This window comes from Geotrypetes seraphini, chromosome 2, assembly GCF_902459505.1.
Source record: "Geotrypetes seraphini chromosome 2, aGeoSer1.1, whole genome shotgun sequence".
Lineage (NCBI taxonomy): Eukaryota > Metazoa > Chordata > Amphibia > Gymnophiona > Dermophiidae > Geotrypetes > Geotrypetes seraphini.
Genome location: NC_047085.1, coordinates 59222018 through 59240579, shown reverse-complemented (window position 1 = coordinate 59240579; position 18562 = coordinate 59222018). Strand labels below are relative to the sequence as shown.

At 43.1% G+C, this 18562-nt stretch overlaps 1 protein-coding gene across 2 annotated transcripts in view; it reads left to right on the top strand.

Annotated features, from left to right (window-relative positions):
- Positions 1-18562, top strand: part of OXR1 (oxidation resistance 1) — a 325515-nt gene that overhangs the window by 167015 nt on the left and 139938 nt on the right. For both annotated transcript variants that reach the window (XM_033933067.1, XM_033933066.1), the window contains exons 8-9: positions 1984-2152; positions 9254-9416. In XM_033933067.1, the coding sequence (XP_033788958.1) occupies positions 1984-2152; positions 9254-9416 (332 nt within the window). The remainder of the gene's footprint in view (positions 1-1983; positions 2153-9253; positions 9417-18562) is intronic.

Sequence of the window (18562 nt, the reverse complement as noted above, 5' to 3'; positions counted from 1 at the left end):
AAGTTCTTATCTCTGGTCGTCCCTCCCACTGTCATCAGCACGGGGCTTGGGAACAGCTGACAAAGCTGCCAGGTAACTCCTCTCAACAGGCCAAAGTGTCTCCTCTGTCTCCAACGCCACAGGCAGCGGCAGCCAAAGGAAGATTCCCTTTGTTTTTCCTCCGAGGCCCATGTTTGGGCGCCTACTGTGAAGGATCAGGACACACCGCAGGAGAGTGGTTCTTGTGGCGCTCGATTGGCTCAGGTTCCTGTAATCTGTCGCTCTGGTTTGTCTTCCTCTGGATTAGGGTATCAAACTTCCCTGTTATTGGTTCCTCACACATGGGCCAGTGACTGCAGGATCTGTAACACTTTCATCTTACAGCAGCACTAGTGCGCCAGGGCTGTTCAGTGGATGTTGTTGCTACCCTTTTTGCAGAGTATAATGAAAAGTCGACCTTTGCAGCATATGCTGATGCCTGGGCGTGTTTCCAGTTCTGGTGTGCTCATCAGGGTGATGTCCCAGATTCTGCGCTGTTTCCAATGGTGCTTGCCTTTCTCCAGGGAGGCCTGGAGAAGGTTCTAGTGCTTGGGTCTCTGATAATCTGGATTATTGGCCTCTCTTGCTTCGGTTCTACTTATCATGGCACCTCTCATGTGGCTTGTCCAGATGTGGTGTGTTTCTTGGAGAGTGCGTAATATCTCGGCTATCCACTGCGTCAGCCCTTTACTACCTGGATCCTTAGTCTGGTTCTTCAGGCATTGGCAAGTTTGCCTTATGAGCTGCTGGACCACATTTCCCTGAAGAATCTCACCATCAATACGGTCTTCTGGCAGATATTTGCTCTGCCCAGACAGAGTCCGAGCTTCAGGTTTTGTCCTGTGGGGATCTTCTTCTCTGAGTTACAGACTCGAGCATGATCCTACACACCTCCCCCCCCCCCTTTCTGCCAAATGTTTCTAGTTTCCACATCAACCAAGAAGTGCGGTTGCCTGTTTTTTGCCCTTGAGTTTGAGCAAACATAACAGGGTACTGAAATTTCTGGATATGCACAGGCTTTTGCTACAGCACTTGAAAGTACTGAACAAATTTCATTGGTCAGATCACCTGTTTGTGCTGATTGGTGCAGCCCAGAAGGGCTCCAAATGGCAATTTCATCTGCCTATATTGGAGCTGGAAAATAGCTTTCTTTTTCAGGAAAGGCACACTCCAGAAGAGGCATTGCTTCTTCGTGGGCAGAATCTTCAGCGGTTTCCCCAGATGCGATCTTTTGAGTGGCCACTTGGTCTTTTTTGCACACCTTTATAAAACTTTTCAGGCTAGATGCAGTGGCCAAGGGGGATTCTGCATTTGGCTCTTCAGTTCTTGTAGCAGGTTCATCAGTTCCACCCTGAATTTGAAGGACTGCTCTGGGATTGTACAAGAAAGAAAGATTAGGTTCTTACCTTGGTAATCTTCTTTCTTGTAAATCCACACTCTATTCCTGAAGCCCACCCTGGGAGTCACTGATTTGCCACTTGTCTGCTTCTATAAGTAATGGTAAGTTGGATGTCTGATTCATAACATCCGAACAGTGTGCCTTATTCCGAGTGTATCTCGTTCATGTGCACCCATCCTGTTAGTGGAGGCTGAGTCTCTGTTCAATTGTTCAGTTGTCTAATGGTATTTCTGCATATTTGTTTAATGCTATTTTTGCATATTTGTTGAAATGTTGATTATTATGAGCAGATGATACTTGTTTCTCAGGGAGTATCCCCATACCTGTCCCCTTTCGTGTGTCCTATACAGGTATGACTGTTTGCTTTGTTACGAATTGGAAGTTACAGGGCAGTTCTGAGGTAAGAGGGAAGGATCAAACTATGCAAAATGAGGCTTCCTACAAGATATCTAGTGAGATGGGATTGACTACCCACTTGTTCAGGAATAGAGTGTGGATTTATAAGAAAGAAGATTACCAAGGTAAGAACCTAATTTTTCCATTTTTATGTATTTTGACAAATATAGGTTCTGTAGTAACAAAGGAGAAGAGGCGACATAGATCTCACAAGTTTTTATGCCTCAGAGTTGGAAAACCAATGAAAAAAACATTTGTCTCCCAAGCAAGTGCATGCATGCAGCAGTATGCACAGAGAGATAAAAAACATGAATATTGGTTTGCTGTTCCACATGAAAGGTAAGAAGGGATAGTTTTGCTTTTTCAGTATTTCAAATTGTTATATATCTTCATTACTAGGTGCTGATAATACTCATAATAGTCCTGTACTGAAAAAGGTTAGATCATCGTAATATAATAAATGACAGAGTGGGTCAGATCAGAGGTCCATCAGGCACAACATCCTGTGTTCAACAGCATCTAATCCAGGCCACAAGTACCTGGCAGGATCTCAAGGTAGTTACATTGTTTACTTGTACTCAGTGGCGTAGTAAGGGGGTGCGTTCCACCCCGGGCATGGCCTTCCTAAGGGTGCTGGGGCACCCTCCTCCTCTCCGCCCCGCCCGCCCGCTAACTCTCTGCTCTTCTCCTTGCCACGCACGCCTCTTGCCTTCTCCCGTACCTTTTTGGCGCCCTCTCTGATGTCACTTCCGGGTCTGCGCCTAGGAAGTGACATCAAAGGGGGTATGGGGGAAGGGAAGGGGGCGCCACTGCCCCGGGCGCCTCTTACCCTTACTACATTGTTGCTTATACTCAGGGATAAGCAAAACCTATTGCCTCTGTCTTAATGGCAGAGGGGCTGATACAGAAAAGTTTACAGAGATATGCACAGATGTTTGACCTATTGGCTTCAACTACAAGCTTAATACTGTTCTATGTAGAAAGTTAGATGTGTTTAAACTTATGTGCAGAAAACTTGAAGTTAATGGGGAGCATGCCAGACACATCCATGGGAAGGTTTTGCAGTAAATATGAGTTTTTGTGTGCATTCCCAAAAGAAATGAAGTGCCAGTACCCACCGACTCTTGTTCTCTGCCTTGCAAAAATGTATGCAGTTCATATTTAGGCACATAACAGGTGCTCATGTATGCTTTTAATTTTAGTTTTGTTCTGACATGCATACATGTCTGTAACCTTTCACCATTTGAACTTTGCAGGGGTTTCCTTCAGTTTGCAAAAGGAAACAAAACCAGCAGTTAACTCTCAAAAGCTGTCATGAAATCCTCTCTGTGAACCCTTTTACACAGACCCAGACCTGATTAAAAAAAAAAAGCAAAACAGTAACTGTGTGTCCAAGCCTTTGCTTACCTCTCTGCATTGCCTTGGAATACTCAATGGCCTTGTTAGCATTCATTTTAATGCAATGCACAGCCATGTATTCTGCATAGATTAACACCTGCACTCAGTGTCAGTAAGCATGTGGTTAGCCTTGTTGTAGCTTTTTGCATCAGTTCCTGAATATTTTGACAGGGTTGTCGCTTTAGAAAGTGGGGTAGTATAAGGAGCTCCCTGGGATCACACTATGGAAACCTGCAGGGATCCTCTTCAGGATCACAGAAATGGAAGTAGTTCCAGTGGGGTTCCCATGGAGTGTACCTTACCAGGGTAACCCCCTTCCCCCCCCCCCATTAATTATAGTGCAGCTGTACTTTCTCTCTGCCCTTAACAGGCAGATTTTTCAGAGCTGTGGGCAGCAGTTTCGCATGTCAGAGGGAAGGCTTCCAGGTCGGCTACCAGTAGTGAGTTGGAACTAATGCCCATGGCTTTGAAGACATCTGCTTATTAAGGGAAAGAGAGGAGAGAGAGGGATTGAAAAATGTTGCTTGGGCGGGAAGATGGAGCAAGGAGAACTGTTGGGACATAGGGTGGAGGGGTAGAAAGATGATGCACATGAGGAAGAATTGTTGTGCATAAGGGGTGGGAGAGAGGAAAAAGAGAGAAAGAGATGCTGTACTGTGGGAATAGAAGGAAAATTGTTGGATATGGTGGTGGAGCGGAGGGAAGTAGAGATGCATTGGGTGAGAGATGCAAAAGGGGAGAAATTTTGGACATGGTGCAGGGAAGGGAGCGAAATAAGTGGCATGGGGCTGGAGAGCGCCAATAGAAGGAGAAAAGTTGAGCATGGGGCTGGTGGAGTAGGGTAAGAGATGCTGCATGGGAGGGATGAGAGAAGGAGAAATGCTGTGTGGGGGGAAGGAAGATGTTGGATCCAGGGAGAAGGGAGTGAGGATGCTGTACAATGGGAGGGAGTGGAAGAAATGCTGGACAAAGGAGGGATAGGAGGATGCTAGTCGAGGTGGAATGGGAAGGGCCAGTGAGATTTCAAGCTTTGAGAGTGGGGAGTGGGGAGGGGAGAAAGAGGGAGCAGATGCTGGGCAAGAAGGGTGAAGGGATGGAGAAGCTAGGAAAAGTGTCACTATGAGGAGAGGTGGGGGGCAAGGAAATGAATGAGCAGAGGATTGTGATTAAAGTGGTAAAACTATGGTAATGGGGAGTAGATTGAAGATGGAAGAGAACAGAAGAGTGGGTGAGAGAAGAAGATGGAAATTTGGTATATAGCTGAAATGTACATAGGAGAAAAGAAAGAGAGGGTAAAATTTTGAGTGGACTTTGGTAGAAAAGAAAAAAGGGAGGAAAGAGCTAAAAGGAAAGGTCAATATGTCAGAGGTAGTTGTAGTGAGGGAATGGAACATGACAGAGGAGAAAAGACAAATGAATAATAGATGTGTGAAGGCGAATTTGTGGAAGGCAGGAAAGTGAAAAAGAGAAACTGGAACCAATTTGATGGAAAAATAAATAGACAACAAAGGTAAAGAAAAAAAGCATCTTGTATTGAATTTATTGACTGAAATTCATTGCTGTAGCTGATGGGGATCCCCAAGCACCATCAATTGAGGACCTCCTTCAAAGGTGACCGGAACTCCCTTCAGCCAAGCACGGCAACATCCTTGAGCCACTGAAAGTGCCAGCATTTGTGGCTCAGAGACTTTGCTACTTCTGAAGGTTATGGGTACAGATGGGGAAGAAAGAGATTACTTACTATTACTAATGTACATAACGCTGTACATTAAATATGTAAGAGACAATCCCAGCTCAATAGATTTCACAACTTAATTACAACAGACAAATAGAACAGATAGAGATAGGGAAATTCTCACAATGTGAATGATAAAACAGACATGGGCACTTTACAGGTGAGTGGAAGTTAGGAGTTAAAAGCAACCTATAAAAGTAGGCTTTTAGCCTAGATTTGAATACTGTCAAGGATTTACAAGCCTACATTATTGGCACCTAAGTTTGATGGAGAATTGCACTGTGATGCATGTCAGTCATCCAGTTGAGTCACCAGGATCCACTCTGATCACTTCCGGTATCTATAGTCGTCTCCAGTCCACTCCAATCGCTGTAGTCATCTCCAGCTCACTCCAATCGCTGTAGTCATCTCGAGCTCACTCCAGTCGCTGTAGTCCTCTCCAGCTCACTCCAGTTGCTGTAGTTGTCTTTGGCTCTCTCCTGTCTCTTTCTCAGGCTTACTGTGGGTTAGGCCAGAGGTCTGCATTCATCCCAGAACTCTAAGAAAATAGTCAGAGATCAATCTCAATTAAAAGGGCCAAAAACACTCAAAGGTCTTTCCTTAAGAGCCCTTTTTTCCCTCAGGGTGAGGGGATTACTACTAAACCAAAAATGTAGTCCTTTGGTTTTCCTTATCAGCTCGCAAGTTTCACTCCAGCATTTATCAACTGCCTAGGTCTCAAAAAGCACCCCCCTCCCCAGTGCCTTTCAAATGGCAGTTCTCTCCATCTAGAAAATATATGCAAATTAGTATGCAAAAGATAGGGTTACCAGATGTCTGAGTTTTGAAAAGCTTCTGGCAACAAGCAATGTCGGGACGGCATTCACACATGCGCATGATGTCCTCATGTCATACCAGCGCATGCGCGAATGTTGACTGATGTCGCGGGGTGAGGGGCGGGCCTGGGAGTGGAACAGAGCATGGCCGGTCAGAATGGGGTGGGCCTGGGGATGGGGCAATGGGTCCAGATATTCCATTTGAAAAATCTGGTAACCCTAGCAAAAGAGGACTTCTTCATCCAGATGTAGAAATCACTCAAGATAGTTGTGCCCAATGTGTGGCAGCAGCCAAAAAAGCAAATTGAAAGGGACATTGTGGAAGCCTTCTTACCCTGGATCGGTAGCATGGAATATTGCTACTCCTTGGGTTTTGATGTAGAGCAAATTGGGTCTAAAATAGACATTTCCAAAGGACTTAAATAATATATGAAAAGGCCTACAACAGGCTAACTTAAGTGTGTCTATCCTCAATATTAGCTGTTCCCATGTGGAACAAAATAAACTACTATCTTTTTCTAAACAATAGATTTACTTGCAGTAAGAGACAGGCGTATCATAGTCGTGGGTGATCAGATCATAGGACCTCTTATAATTTCCATATTATTTCAGGTCCACATCCTGACTCCAAATTGTTAATCACCTATGCCAGTCGCATCCTACCTGCCTCACCTATTTTGTTTAAAAAGCTAACAGAACTGCATCTGCAGGTGTGCTTCATGAGTTGTATCTTTGAAATATATTGTATAGTAATGAAAAAATTAAAAAAAGCACAAATCACAAAAGTAGTAAGTATAAACCCTCAAATCATATGTGAAGAGGGAAAGCAACACTTATCTCAAAACAGTATAACCCATGAACCAGCGCTGGTTAAGAATGTGCAACTCTGTGGGTTTTGGCCAGGTATTAGAGACCTGGATAGGCCACCATGAGAACGGCCTACTGGGCTTGATGGACCATTTGTCTGACTCAGTAAGACTATTATGTTCTCAGGGAATTAGTTTGGTTAGTACAAGCAGTCCCCGTTTTATGAACATCTGACTTACATCGGACTCGTACTTATGAACAGGGGTCCTGTTCTACCTTCGGTGTCCTAACGCATCCCTCTTCCTCCATTCTATGTCTCAAGAATGTGCCTCCCTTCGGCAGATGTTTACCTTCTTCTGGCCAGCTCTCTCCTCCTTACACCCACAATCATTTCCCCGCACAAAGCCGTGGGCAGTGGCTCCTATGCACGTCCTGCGGCTGAGCCGGAAGTCTTCCTTCTGACATGGGAAAAGCTTCCTTTGACATCAGAGGAAAAGCTTCCAGTTCAGCCATGGGATGTGCCTAGGAGTCACTGTTCGCAGCTTTGTGCAGAGAAACAACTGTGACTAGAAGGAGGAGGGAGCCGGCCAGAAGAAGGCAAACACCCGCCAGAAGGAAGCACGTTCTTGAGGCACAGAATGGAGGGAGGGAGAGGGACGCGTTGGGCCATGGGAGGGAGGGAGAGGGGCACTTTGGGACTCGGGAGGGAGGGAACACAAACTTCGGACAAATGGTAGCTGGATGAAAGGAGGGGGCATGAACTTGGGACACAGAATGGAGGGAGGGAGAGGAGCATTAGCCACAGGATGGAAGAATGGAGGGAGTAAAGGAAAGATATGCTGAGGTGAAGGAGAGAATAGAAAAGGAGAATTGGGTGTCTGAGTGAGAGGGAAAGAGAGATGGTGCACATGGGGAGATGAAGAAAGAGGAGAATTGTTGGACATAGGAAGGGAGAGAGAATTATTGGACATGGTGGAGGGAGAGGAGCGAGGTAGAGATGAGAGAGAGTAATGTTGGATGTGGTGGTGGAGAAGGAACAATGTGATGGATGGAAAGGGATGCAAGAGGGGCTTCAAGGATGTGGAGAAGGTAGCAAGAATACTAGGATCCAAGTTACATACAAATTCAAGTTAAGAACAGTGTAAAAAACAGAATCCATTCTTAATCCTGTATTGCAGGATGGGATGCTTCTGCCACCTTCCACGTAGCTTCCCTAACTGGCTACTTCCACTTGCTTGCAGAGCTGGACCCACCACCCTAATAATAACAGGGGTCTAGCAAGATCTAGCCTCAAACCCAAGTTATCTTTGCAAAGAGTTTTTTCCTAAGGGAATTCTGTCTGGGACGGCTCGCTTCTTATGACGGGATGTAGACTCCATCACACATGCAGAGCCGTGTCTGTTATATCTGCCCCCCTAACCACGCCTATTTTGACCTTAGGTACCATCTTAGCTCCAAGCTTAGATGCAATTCCAGTGCCTACCTTTTATTTTAACAACTTTTAATTGGTTTTTTAACGGCAGTCAATTACTGCACCAATTTAAAGCAATTAAGTTAGGCCGCAAAACTTACAGTGCCATTTGTAGAATCCGGGCCAATGTGCTTACTCCTCTTTATAGAATACTAATGTAACAGGTCAAATATGTATCTAAATTGAAGGCATGAACACTTACAACTGCAACAGAACTGGTGTAAATGTTTGTGCCTAGATTGTGACTGCATGTGGGTAGATTACAGAATTGTATTTTATAATCTATGCATGTAAATGTGCACTTCAACCTTGTTGAGCCCAAACCTTCTCATATGAATGCCTACACCATTGAACATTAGTGCATATCTACAGAACAGCTTGTAGCCAAAAACTGCTCATTTACATGCAGTAGTGTAGCGAGGGTAGGTGGTGCCCCCGTGCCCTCCTTTCAACCCCGCTCCTTCCCTGCCCCCCACACCACACTTGCACCCTTCTTACCCCCCCCCCCACTTCCCCAAATCTTCACCAGCACAAGCAGCCTCTCCCACCTCCCGGTCCGTTGCTCGTACTGGTGTTTGCTTTAATACTATTCTCCACCACCAAAGTTTACACGATAGAAAGCTATTTTTCTCTTAACTCCAATTATTTTAAAATGTGCCTTTCTTAAAAAAAAAAAAAAAAAAGCACAACCATTTCAATAGGCCAGCACTAAAATAAAGCATAATCTGTTCTTTCAGTGATTTCTTCAATAATCAAAATAACTCCATCCATTTTTGTTTGTAAATTAGTGTTAGATGAAATCTGTAAAATAAAAGCATGTTGTAGTTTTATTCTATCTATTTGCCACACCACATGCTTACAGATTGTATGTGCCAACATTTTCAAACAAGTGAGGGTGCCAAGCACAATACATTTTATCCATCCTTGGAGACTAACAAAGGAGTTTGCTCAATTTTGAATGTGCTCAAAATCGACTGGCACTTACACAGCTTGCTCCTATACCTAGATGTGTGACTATTCTTTAATAATGGTACTGAGTTAGTATTTTTTATCCTTTTGGCAAATTATAATAATTTACTAAAGAATTTGCTTTCTCTAAAACATTAATTCTTATTTTAAAATTTCAGTCTGTTAGTATATTGCAGACATGAAATCATAGTCAATTGGAATTTTATTTCTGTCTCTGTTCATTGCATTGATATTTGCTTTTCCAGGACAGACCACTTGTATGCCTTCTTTATTCAGTGGAGCCCAGAGATATATGCAGAGGATACTGGGGATTCTGCTAGGGAGCCAGGGTTTGTAGTGGTGAAAAGAAATGAGGAACCTGAAGCAGGTGAAGATTCCACTGATGAAGCAGCATTCAAAGTGTGGGAGGTAAGAAGAAACATCAGTAGAGTCCTAACACTTTAAATTCTTAAACTGCTAGCAAGTGTTACAGGAAACTAAAGGAAAAAGGTAGTTACCGTATTTTTCGCACTATAAGACGCACCCTAGATTTAGAGGAAGAAAACAAGAAAAAAACCCCATTCTGAACCAAATTGTGTACTAATATATACCAGGCTCTGCACCCAACCCCCTTCACTCCCTGCCATGCTCTGTACCCTGTCCCATTGCCCTGCCCTGTAACCTGCCTCTCCCCTCACCTCTGGTGGTCTAGTGGTAGGCTAAGACAGGAGGGATCTGTCCCAGCCGACTAACAATTTTTTCCTTCTGCCCGGTACCTTTTAAAATTCCCCCCCTCCAGTACCTTTTTTAAGTATAAACATTTTTATTGATATTAAAACAAATCCAATAAATGACAACAAATCCGGATAACAGCCAAAGCCACAAGAAACCAGAAAGCAACAATAACAATGTGGTGAAACAACCATCATAATTTTGTTATACAAAGAGCACTTCTATCCCCCCACCCTCCCAAACCCCATACACCCCAAATATGTGAAAACTCTTTTAACCCCATCAGGGACCTCGACTCTTATGGTCCCAGAGAAAGAACCACCCTCCACCCCCTCTCAAGGTTTAGAGAAAACCAGCAAAAGAATATTTGACAACCCTAGGCAAATGCCCAACTCTGTACTAGCACAACCCCCCCCCCCCCCCACCTCCTCCCCAAACTACAATTAAGATCCAGCAATCGGCGAGAAAACAAAGAAGATCAACAAAAAGGTATGTGTGCTCCCAGTACCTTTTTTAATCCCCCAGTACCTTTTTAAAACACCCTCCCACCCCGTCAAATCCTTTTTAAATGTCCCTTATAGCCTGGTGATCCAGAGGTGTATCAGCTGGCAGGAACAAGCTTTCAGTTCTCACGGGACTCGCAAGAACTGACAGCAGCCATACAGAAAACGGCGCGGGCCCAGGCAGGAGCGTGGAAAGCTCGCTCCTGCCGGCCAATTCACCGCTGGACCACCAGGCTATAAGGGACATTTAAAAAGGTACAATGGGGGGTGTTTTAAAAAAGTATCTTCGCTGCATAAGACGCACCAACATTTCCACTCACTTTTGGGTGGAAAAAAAGTGCATCTTATGGAGCGAAAAATACAGTATTTATTAGTATGTGTGTCTTCATAAGTTTTGTCTCTTTTTTGACACTGTCTCCACTTGTTTGTTTTTGTGTTTTTGGTTTTTTTCCATCCTAATACTCTGACCCATGAACATTTTACATATTGCAAGTTTGCCATGTTTGAAGCAAATTATATTTTGCAAAATTAGGTGAACTAAACAATAAAGTATTTATGGGGCAAATTCTATAAACTGCGTTCTGATTTGTAGGCAGTGGTAAGCGTCCAGGAGCATGTTTCCCCCCCCCCCCAAAAAAAAAAAAAAAAACCAAGGCAGGCCGCTTACACTATAGGTATCTGTTGTAGGTGCAGGGAGGCGCCTAAGGAAGCTTAAGCTTGCCCAAGGCTGGGCATGGGCATGGTTTCACCTGGAAGCAGCAATCGGGCAGGTTAAGTAATTCTGCATAGCACGCTTAAGCGGCTGTTAAGACCAGCATGCTATACAGAATCAGGCCCTCAATGCATATAGTTTAAAAATTAAGGAGCCATGTTACTAAATCATGTTGTTAATGAGTTTAGTGCATTTTAACATGGGACTTACCCTTATGCAGAGTCCATTTCATAAAACAAGAGGTTTTTTTTACTTTTTGTAGGACCTACACTAATTTTTCCATTATTGCAGGAGAATTGCAAAAACATTAATGGAGCACTTATCATGATAGCTCTGTGTTAACCAGTTAGTGCCCTAATTGAAATGTGCTAACTGGTTAATGCAGGTGTGTTCATTCACTGCCAATAGTACGCCCCTTAAAACATTTTGAAAAAATTAACATCCATGTGGATTCAGGCTGCTTTGTGTGGAAAATGCAAAATTTCTGCAAACACATTCATTCTTTCTGCAGTAACTCAAAACATTCCCAGCAAATTTCCTGAACTAGCAGGGCCACAGTTGTCTTTAAGAAAGAGATTAAGATCATAGAGGTTTGGATAGACTCTCATTTAACCATGTCAAATAAACATGCTTATCTTAAAAAAAAAAAAGACTCCCCTCTCATGTTTATTTGCATTGCTCAAAGTACTTCACATATTATTATTTTCAATGATCGGTGGGAGGTTTTTTATGGGGATGATGGATGATTTTTATTAGTGAATCTGTACTATGAACTTACTTTGATGTATAAACACAATTGTGCCTTTTATATACTGAAAAATCAACAACAAAAAAACAGTACCAAAAACTTCCACAAGAAAAAGGAAAACCCAAAACAAAAAAACAGTGGAATCAATGTTCTGGATGACAAAATTTATTAAAACAAATTAAAAACAGTCAATATAGCTAAATGCTGCTATATGTAAAAAATGCACATGTGATACAAAATATATACATCTGTAGAGCAAATGTAATAGAACAGTATGTAGATGGTACGGATCCGACACGGTCCATGTTTCTTCTATAAATAGCCTTCTTCGAGGGTCTAACTCATATGATGACAGACCTATTTGAGTGTAAATTAAACCATTAAGTAAATGAAACCAATATTGTTAAAAGCAGTTCTAAAACAAATCCACAGTTCAATCATAAGCAGAAAGAATAGCCTCAGAATCATGTATATACTGTATATTTGAGGCTTTTTTCCTCCTGTACACATGCATACTGGGCTTTAGAAGTTAGAAGTAGTGCCTTGTATATTTTCCAGAGTGTTTGATTTTTCAATTGTTTTTCATTTTTTGCTCTTCTGGTTCCTGGTCTAAGATTGAGAAGGTTTTAATTGTACCACTTGGGAATGGCATCTCCCTTCTGGGATGCCTACAATGGTTCTGCTTGTCCTTATATAAGTCAGAGACCCATAGAGTATGTGTATATTTTTTGTGATGTGGATTACAGTGTGAACTGCAGAGTGTGCCCAGGACTCAGCCTTTGGTCCAATTTAATTGTTGTCCTATGTGTAGTGGAAGAGTAGCCTAATGATTAGTGCAATGAACTTAGATCCTAGAAACTGGGTTTAGTTCCTACTGCATCTCCTTGTGACTCAACTCTCCATTGCCCCAGGTACAAAAATCTTAGATTGTGAGCCTACTAGGGACAGAAAAAATACCTGCATATAATGTGTACAGTGCTGCATACATCTAGTAGCGCTATAGAGATGATTAGTAGTAGTTGATAGTAATAGTAAAAGGCAGAGGGGCCAGTTTTCAAAAATGCTCAATCAGATAGCTCACTGTCTCGCAAACTGTGTGCCATGGCACAGTAGTGTGCCACAAAGAGATTCCAGGTGTCCAGCCAGGAATTCAAGAATAGAAGCAATTGGAGATATTGTTTCAGAGATACCAAACTGGTATGTTTGTAATGCATGGCTCTCCAATCTACAGACTCATTTCACCCAGCCTCCTCATCACTCCCAAAGTCAAACAGTTTCCAACTTGCACCATCATCACTAGAAGGATGCTAGGGTGCAATGGAGAGGTATGGCCAGTAGGAAAAGGGAGGTTTTGATGTCCCTGTATAAGTCTTTGGTGAGACCTCATTTAGAATATTGTGTACAGTTCTGGAGGCTGTACCTCCAAAAAGATAAAAAGGATAGAGTCGGTCCAAAGGAAAGCTACTAAAATGATGTGTGGTCTTCGTCATAAGGCGACAGACTTAAAGATCTCAATCTGTATACTTTGGAGGAAAGGCAGGAGCGGGGAAATATGAAAGAGATGTTTAAATACCTGTGTGATGTAAATGCACATGAGTCAATTTTCTTTCATTTGAAAGAAAGCTCAGGAATGAGAGGGCATAGGATGAAGTTAAGAGGTGATAGGCTCAGGACTAATCTAAGGAAATACATTTTTATAGAAAGGTTGGCAGATGCATGGAACGGTCTCCCAGTAGAGGTAGTGGAGACAGAGACTTGTGTCTGAATTCAAGAAAGCCTGGAATAGGCATGTGGGCTCTCTTAGAGAGAGGAAGAGATAATGGTTACCGCAGATGGGCAGACTGGATGGGCCATTTGGCCTTTATCTGCCATCATGTTTCTATTTTTGTGTCTCTCTCTTCCTCTGTGGTCTGGTATCTCTCCCATCTTCCCCTCATCCAAGGTCCAGCAACCCTCCCTCTATTCCTGCCACCTCTCCCAGTTGTCTGACATCTTTCCCTCCTTTTCCTTTTCTCTTCCAGCTCCAGCAGTCCTTCAAATTTGTCTTTATTTCCATAAGTGATTAATAAACACTATCTCCTGCCAGTCCTGGAGCTGCTGCATCCTGTATCACCAGAAATAGTATAGGAGGCAGAACATAACAGAAGGAAGACTCTTTGGCCACCAAAGTAGTGTTTAATTGCTTTTGACAACCAAGATAGATAAGTTTGAAGAGCCACAGTAGAAGAGGAGGGACAGAAAGGGAAATATTTTGGACCATGAAGATGGGGGAGAGAGGGAGAAATGCTGCTCAGTGGGAAGGAGGGCATAGCAGAAGAAAGACTACTAGCTCTTTACACCAGATTCCACAAACTTACTCTAGAGCAGAGGTAGGCAATTCCAGTTCTCAAGAGCCACAGACAGGCCAGGTTTTCAGGATATCCACAGTAAATATGCATGAGATAGATTTGCATATCAAGGAGGCAGTGCATGCAACTCTATCTCAAACATATTCATTGTGGATATCCTGAAAACTTGGCCTGCTTGTGGCTCTCGAGGACTTGAATTACCTACCCCTGCTCTACAGCAGTGGTCTTCAATGCAAGGCCCGCGGAGACCTCCTGGGCGGCCTGCACACATGTCCAGAGTCCCCAGCTCCCCCACCCCCATGGGATCTAGTGCTTGTTCACTGTTCTCATTCCCATCAGTGATGATCTTTCATTATTCGGCCCACCAGCAGCGTAAGAAAAGTAAACACGCTGCTTTCAGCAGCCCTGAGGCTTTCCCTCTTGTTACTGATTCCCATCTATGCAGGGACAGGAAACAGTAACAGAGGGAATGCTTCTAGGCCACTGAAGGCAGAGTGTTTACTTCACTGCCAGCAGCCCAAAGAATGAAGGAGTATTGTTGCTTGGAATGAGAATGGTAAGGAAGCACTAAATCCTGCTGGAAGCGGTTGAATCACATGGAGAAGGTAATAGATAGATGCTGAACCATTGGGATAGGGAGGAAAGTGAAACAAAGATGCCAGATCTCCAAGGAAGAAAGGGAAGGATAGAGATTGCAGACCATGGGAGTGGGAGTGAAGGAGAGAGAGATGTCAGACAAGAAAATGAAAGGGAAGGAGGGGAGAGAGATGTCAGACTACTAGAAGAGGGAAGGAAAGAGATGCCAGACCAGGGAAGGAAGAAGGAGAGATTCCAGACTAATGTAGGGGGGGGGAAGGGAAAGACAGAGAGATGCCAGACCACAAAGGGGGAAGGAGGGAAGAGAGATGCCAAACTGTGGGAAGGAGAGGGTAAATATTGCAGACAATAGGAGGAGGGAAGGGGGGATGGATGTCAGACCATGGGAGAGGGAAAGAGAAAGGAGATGATGCACAAGGTTGGAGGGGAAGGGGCGAGAGAGGGAGGAAAGGTGCACAGGGATGGAGGGAAAGGGAGGAGAAGTGCACAGGGATGAAGGGGAAGGGGCGAGAGAGGGAGGAGAGGTGCGCAGGGAAGAGATGGAAGAAATGCTGTTTATGGATAGTTGGAAATAGAGGAGAAGAAAGAGGGAGGATATGGTGCACGTAGATAAATGAGAAGGGAAGATATGGAAAAGTAAGTAGATTTGAGAAGGAAGCAGAAAAATGAAAGAAAATTTAATGTTAAAAAGTTAATACCAAAAATGCATATCGGATAGAAAGTGAAGAAGAGAAAACAGCAAATGGATAAGAAAGCCCTGGAAATGGAGTTAAGAGCACATACAGAAGGAAGGGCAACCAGAAACTGGGAGATTAGAGAAATAAAATCACCAGACAATAAAGGTAGGAACAATGATTTTATTTTCAATTTAGTGATTGAAATATGACAGTTTTGAGAATTTGCATCTGCCGTCTATATTTTACACTATTCAGGAAGAAGTGCATTTGTTTCTATTTTTCTGGTGTACTGCATTCAGACTCTGGCATCTTAGGATTTTGTTTGTGTATATTAGGACTTTATGATCCTGTATTTGTGAGAATTTATCTGTGTTCTACATGTGTGACCAAGGCCAGGTGTTCTGCTAGGAATGCATGTTGAGAAGCGTTATTGGTGTCATGGTCACAAGTAGGAAAGTACCGTATTTGTTGACTCTCCTTCAGCCCTTTTGAAACCAAAATGGTCCTCACTTAAAAATTAGCAAAGACTACTGCTCTAGAGCCTCAACAGCATTTTCAGCATGGGTCACAGGATAGAAGAATGAGAAAATATTTATGGGAAGGTCAAGGGGACCAGTCTTTCTTTGTGGGTTTTTTTACATCTGTTTTCTATATTATGTTGAACAATTAAAAAATAGCTAAAATAAGAACATGTTACTGGATCAGACTAATGGTCCATCCAGGGCCGATTAAAGGATAGGCCTAGTAAGCACGTTCCTAGGGCCCGACATTGGCGGGGGGGGCCCGATAAACGGCAAGATTGGAAGTAAAATTGGCAACACTCTCCCCCGCCCCCAGCATCAACAGCAAGATCGGAACTGTAGCATTCCTATGAGCACCAGAGCAACGCAGAGCATTCAGCACGCAAGCCAGTGGTAAAATCCTCTTCTGTGCTTTTGTAAAAAGGGAGGGAGGGTTAGTTTGTGATTACTTATTCCATACTGGGCGAAGGTGATTCTGTGTGCATGAAAAACGTGTTTTTTTCTTAGCATTGACCAGCCTTATTTAGCAAAATGCATCGGATATGGTTCTTGGGAACACCTTGCACCTTGAATAAACCTGATTTGAATCTCCTTATTTGTCTGCTGATCTTCTGTTGTTTCACGTTGGATTCTTTGGTGGATTACTTGCCTTGTTTTGTTACAAGTTAATATTCATGGATTGGGACGTACTAGAGGAGTTACAGATTTGGTTGTTTATACATACATATGGGTTACAGTTGGATGACAGAGTGAGGCAGTTGAAAGGAGTTGCAATCTTGGTTATTAATATAGACTTATTACTGCTTTACAATGCATTTGAATACTTTTATATACTAGGGGGCCCAGTGTACTTGGTGCCTAGGGGCCCTCTAATAATTAATCCTGCCCTGGGTCCATCTAGTCCAGTATCCCGTCTTCACGGAGGCCAATCCAAGTCACAAGTAAATGGCAAAAATCCAAATAGTAGCAACATTCCATGCCACCGATCCAGGGCAAGCAGTAGTTTCTTCCATGTCTCAACAGCAGTTTATTTCCTCCAGGACATTTCCTGGACATTTCCTCCAGGATCTTGTCCAAATCTTTTTTAAAACATGCTACATTAACCGTTCTTACCACATCCTCTGGCAATGCATTCCATGCTTAACTGTTCTCTGAGTGAAAGTGTTTTATTCCTGGTTGATGTGTATGGTTCCTTCCCCACTTTTTTTTTTGCTGTAAGGCTTGTGTCTACCTGTTCCACAATTTTATTTTTTATAATTGTTTCCACTATTTTGCCCAGCACTGAGGTCAGGCTTACCGGTCTGTAATTCCCCAGATCTGCCCTGGAACATTGGTCCCCTCCAATCTTCAGGTACTACAAATGATTTTAGCGACAGGTTACTCACTAACAGCAGATCAGCAATTTCATGTTTGAGTTCTTTCAATACCTTGGTATGTATTCAATCCAATCTAGGTGATTTATCACTCTTTAACTTGTTAATTTGGCTTAGTACATCTTCCAGGTTCAGCAAGATTTTTTTCAATTCCTCCACTTCCCTTTGGAAACCATTTCCGGTTCTGGAAGATTTCTTACAGTTTCTTCCGTAAAGACCGAAGCAAAGAATTCATTCAGTCTTTTCCACTATGGCCTTAACCTTCCTAAACGTACCTTTTACTCCTTGATCATCCATTTAGTACTGCTCCTTTTCATTTCCACTGCAAAATATGTAGATCTTTACAAATTTATGCCACAGATGTACTGCTAGAAAACCTTACTCATTAGCCTTTAATTCCACTCAGTTTGGTGGTAAATAGCACTCTTGTGGATTGGTCACCCTTTGTGTGTCTGCTGCGGTTTATATTTTAATTAGGGCAGTACATTAATCACGGTTAATGCCATGGTTAACATGCTATTTATTAGTCATGATTGTGAGACTCAAAAGTGAATGGAAAGAATATGTAGAAGCTGATAAAGAAAAGGCAGAATTGCTTAACAAATATTTCTGTTCTGAAGCGCCGGGAGCGGGACCACAAAAGACAAACGCAAATAGGAATGGAAGAGTGGTAGATCCTGATCAATTTTCAGATGGTTGTGTTAACTGAGGAGCAAGCTAAACTAAAGGTAGACAAAGCGATAGGGCCTGATGGTGCACCCAAGAGTGCTTAAGGAAGTTCTAGAGGCCCCGCTGACTGACCTTTTCAATGCTTCTCTAGAGTCAGAAGTAGTACCGGAGGACTGGAAAAAGGCGGGTGTGGTCCCTCTACACAGAGGTAAGGAAGAAGTAGGGAATTACAGGCCAGTAAGTCTGACTTCTGTGGTAAGCAAATTAATGGAAACACTTTTAAAATAGAGAATGGTGAAGTTTCTGGAGGCCGGTGGATTACAGAAGGTAGGTCTTGGCAAACAAATCTGATCAATTTCTGTGACTGGGTGACCAGAAAATTGGATAGAGAAAGTGCACTAGATGTGGTATATTTAGATTTTAGCAAAGCCTTTGACAGTATTCCACACAGACGTCTAATAAATAAACTGAGTGCCCTCAGGATGGGCCCCAAAGTGACAGGCTGGGTCAAGAACTGGTTGGGGGAAGACATCAGAGGGTAGTGGTTAATGGAGATCACTCAGAGGAAAGGGATGTTATCAGTGGGCCTTTCTTTTTAACATTTTTATAAGTGAAATTGCTTGAAGGGCTGTGAGGTAAGATTTGCCTCTTTGCGGATGATACCAAAATCTGCAATGGAGTAGACACCTTAGATG